Raw genomic sequence first — 3,830 nt, forward strand, 5'->3', positions numbered from 1 at the left:
TAGCCGGGTGTGGTGGCGGGCACCTGTAATCCCAGCCTACTCAGGAGGCTGAGGCAGGAGAATTGCTTGAACCCGGGAGGCAGAGGTTGCAGTGAACCGAGATCACGCCACTGTACTCCAGCCTGGGCAACAGAGTGAGACTCTGTCTCAAAAAAAAAAAAGGTAGCATTTACGCTGGTGTGCCATCGCCTTAGCATCTCCTTCTCCTCCTGCCCCCTCTACTCTGTGGTTCCTTTCTCTTCTTTACAAAAACATTCAATCCTTGCCGATTTTCTCTGGTGCTCTCACAGCCCAACCACTGACTCCTTACACAGCACCTGTCACCATATCATCACTGCCTGTTTGTGCACGCTTAAGGAGGGTTGGTCGAATGAATGAATTCAGTCTGTATCCTCAACACCCAATGCCGCACCTGGCACGATAGGCGTTCACATGCAGCCATGCCGAAAGACTGAGTGAATGCTGGACTGAATGAATGAATGCCTGTAAAATATCTACAGGAAAGCCCTGCAGGAAATGCCCTCCATAAATTCTAGTCCCCTTCTCCTTCCTAACCAAATCCTTCCCTCCTTCTGCTTCCACCACTTCCTAGCTGTGTAACTTAGGCAAAGTGGTTTACCTTTCTGTGCCTAATTTCGGCAAAGGTAAAATGGGGAAGTGAACCTCATCGGTTCTGGTGAGCTTCCCCGGGTGCTGTATGGAAAGCCTGGCACCCTGCCTGGTGGAGAGGGCTCGATGATGGTTAGAAGGAGAGTTTCTCTAAACTGCCGCCTACCTTGCGTCCCCTTTCTCATTTCCTGCCACAAGTCTCCCACCCACTTTCTCTGTCTCCCCCTCACCCCTTCTCTTTCTCCATCTTGTCTTCCTGTAAAGACCCAGCCCTTCCCTCCTCCATGAAACCTGGATTCCTCCAAGGCGAAGGCCCACCTCTCTGGGGTCTCAGCCTGCAGCGCTGACATCCTAGGTCGCCTCGACAGGTGGGCTCACCATCCAACCCTTCCTCCTCCCCCTTCAGCCCCCTCCTCCTGCTCTTCAACTGAGGTTCGCCTTCCCAGCTCCCCCACGCCCTGCACAGTGCTGATCAGTAAAAGAGGAGGACAGTGATGAGTGGCGATTTGGCTCATGGGGTTCTTTGCTTCCTCGGTGGCGGGGGGGGGCCTGGGGCCTCTCTCCAGCACCTCTGCCCTTCCCCAGCCATCGAGTTGATCAAGGACCTGGTTGGTTACGATGTGCGCCAGGCGCTGCTCAAGGGCCTCGTGGCGCTGCTGATACCGTCGGTCAAGGAGACCTCCAAACTGCAGGCCAAGATCCTCAGTGGTAGGGACCTGCTCAAATGGGGCTGCCTGGGCCACGGGAGGGGGGGTCTCTTGCCTCACGGCCGCCCCCTCCTCAGACCCCTCGGTTCTCCAGCTCACCCCCAGCCTGCCCATGTTTTTGCAGCAGGCCGCGGCCGCCAAGGCCATCGGGTAAGCGGGCAGGGGTTAGTGGGTAGCTGCAGCAAGCCTGGCTTGGCGCTGCCTGCGGGCCCCGGGGGCGCTCCAGACGCCGTGCGCCGGGTGGGCGGGGGTGTGTGCCGGGTGAGCCCCAGGGCGTCGCCGCAGCCCGAACCCCCGGCCCAGGGTCCTGGCGCGCAACGACATGAGCATCGCCGAGGAGCTGCTGTACCTGCGCGTGGTGCATGGCCTAATGGCCGCCATGGGCAACATGGACCACAGCAACAGCCAGCGGTTGGCCAGCCTCACGCTGGAGGTGCGCGCGGCGGCTGGCTAGGGGGCGGGAAGGGCGGCGGCACCCGCAGCCCCGTCGCCCCCGCAGTCACGCTGCCCCGCCCGCGCGGCGCAGTGCTTCGTGCAGATGTTCCCCTTGGTGGCGGAGCACGTGCGCAAGTGCATGGGGGAGGAACTCTACCAGCTCTTCCTGGTAAGTGCGCCCTTCCTGCCCCGCCGCAATGAGCAGACGGCGGCTTGGACAGTGTAATTCCCCTTCACACAGTCCCCCTCCTGGAGCGCGCCACATGCAGAGTGGACCTGGCCACCAGCTGCAGGAGGGACTGCTCTGGCCTAGGCTCCTCCACCTTCCTGTTCCCTTTCCTGCCCTTTCGGTCAGGCTGCCGACTGGCCCCCCACCTGCAACATCCCTCTGCCAAGCCCAGCTCCAAGTCCAGACTGCCCTGGCACCCCAGCCGGGTCCCCCTTGCTCCTGTCCTCAGAGCAACGCTGAGGACTTGTACATGAAAATAGACAGCATTCAGGCGGACATCTTGGCGGCCAACAAAGTCAATGTTACCAAAGGTGAGTGTGGGACCAGGGAAGCCGGGCGCAGGCGCCGCCAGCACAGCCTCACGCCCGCCTCTCCTGCCTGCAGCCCTGTGCCTCCATGGCAGCTCCTACAGCATGAACACTCTCTATGGCTCGCGCGATTCGGCTCAGATGGCCTACCTCACACACTTCGAGGAGGATGTAGAATCAAAGGAGTAACAGCCCCTGTGGCAAACCAGGAAGGCCAAGGCTGCGGGGCAGGGAAGACTGGCAAGAGGAAGGCGCCTGGGGTCAAGCTCAGAGCCACTCCACTTGGCTCCAGGGGGGAGACGGGGATTAGGCACCCCAGAGGGGCAGAGGGAGGGCCGCTGGCTGCAAAGAGTCAATAAACAGCCTTGATACCTGTCTGTTCTTTGTGTGTGTGGAGGGGGAAGGGAGGTCAAGTGAGAGCTGTGATGATAGGTTGTGGTGCCTGTGCTCCTCAAGTTAAAAAGCAGGTCCAAGTTTAGGACAGTGGCTTGCACCTGTAATCCTAGCTACTCTGCAGGCTGAAGGAAGAGGATCTCTTGAGCCCAAGAGTTGGAAGCCAGCATGGACAACAAAGCAAGACCCCATCACAAAAACAGGCCGGGCATGGTGGCTCACGCCTGTAATCCCGGCACTTTGGGAGGCTGAGGTGGGCGGATCACCTGAGGTCAGGAGTTCGAGACCAGCCTGGCCAACAGGGTCAAACTCCGTCTCTACTAAAAGAAAATAAAAAATAAAAAATTAGCCAGGTGTGGGGGCACACACTTGTAATCCCAGCTACTCGGGAGGCTGAGGCAGGAGAATCACTTCAACCCGGGAAGTAGAGGCTGCAGTGAGCCAAGATCACACTGTTGCACTCCAGCCTCCTGGGCGACAGAGCGAGACTCATTCTCAAAAAAAAAAAAAAAAAAATGCTTAGCCAGAGGGAAGGTCCACCAACACCCTGGAAGGTTCAAGGGCATAGCCTGAATAGAGGGCCTCACCTCCACTCCCTGAAGGCCTATGCACCCTTTCCTCCAGAACACCCTACCCACCTGGTTTTTCTCTGGCTGTTATAGACATTAAAGTGGGTCGTTTGATCCTAATGGGTCCTTTCCTTGCCTGGTACCATTTGCACCGATAGAACAAGGCCAGGTTCCATAAAGCAGAGCAGAAGCTTTATTCATTGATCTAGGAGATAGCAACAGGAGGTGGCCAAATGCCTAGACAGATAGGGATGGGTGCCCAGTGAAACCCCACCTTCAAACCAAAAACAGCCTGAAGGCTGAAAGACCGACTGCTGGTCCTGGATGAACCCCACAACCCAGAGTGAGAACTTCTCTTTCTGTTTGCCTGCCCTTTCCTGATTGATTCTTTCTGAATAATGCCTTTTAACCAATTGAATGTTGCCTTTTCCAATACTACCTATGGCATGCCCTTCCCCCATTCTGAGCCCATAGAAGCCCTGGACTCAGCCATATTAGGGGGACTTTCTCACTTTCAGGTAGGGGGACCACCCCCCACAACCACCGAAAGCTGTTTCATCACTCAGTAAAACCCCACCTT

At 57.4% G+C, this 3,830-nt stretch overlaps 1 protein-coding gene across 15 annotated transcripts in view; it reads left to right on the forward strand.

Moving 5' to 3' along the window:
• ARMH1 (armadillo like helical domain containing 1) overlaps positions 1-2,665 on the forward strand; it is a 58,140-nt gene extending 55,475 nt beyond the window's left edge. For 2 of the 15 annotated variants that reach the window (XR_004249229.2, XR_009214484.1), the window contains exons 7-9: positions 1,195-1,920; positions 1,993-2,291; positions 2,365-2,503. Coding sequence is in view for 4 of the 15 variants with exons in the window: in XM_058442411.1 (XP_058298394.1) it covers positions 1,195-1,952 (758 nt within the window). In the remaining 11 variants the exon portion in view is untranslated. Of the gene's footprint in view, positions 1-1,194; positions 2,292-2,364 lie in introns of those variants that run through there. The other 13 variants (XR_009214486.1, XM_032160623.2, XR_009214485.1 and 10 more) reach the window with 13 other exon arrangements.
• The last annotated feature ends 1,165 nt before the right edge of the window (positions 2,666-3,830 follow it).

The sequence above is a fragment of the Hylobates moloch genome, unplaced genomic scaffold (genome assembly GCF_009828535.3).
Source record: "Hylobates moloch isolate HMO894 unplaced genomic scaffold, HMol_V3 SCAFFOLD_8, whole genome shotgun sequence".
Taxonomy (NCBI): domain Eukaryota; kingdom Metazoa; phylum Chordata; class Mammalia; order Primates; family Hylobatidae; genus Hylobates; species Hylobates moloch.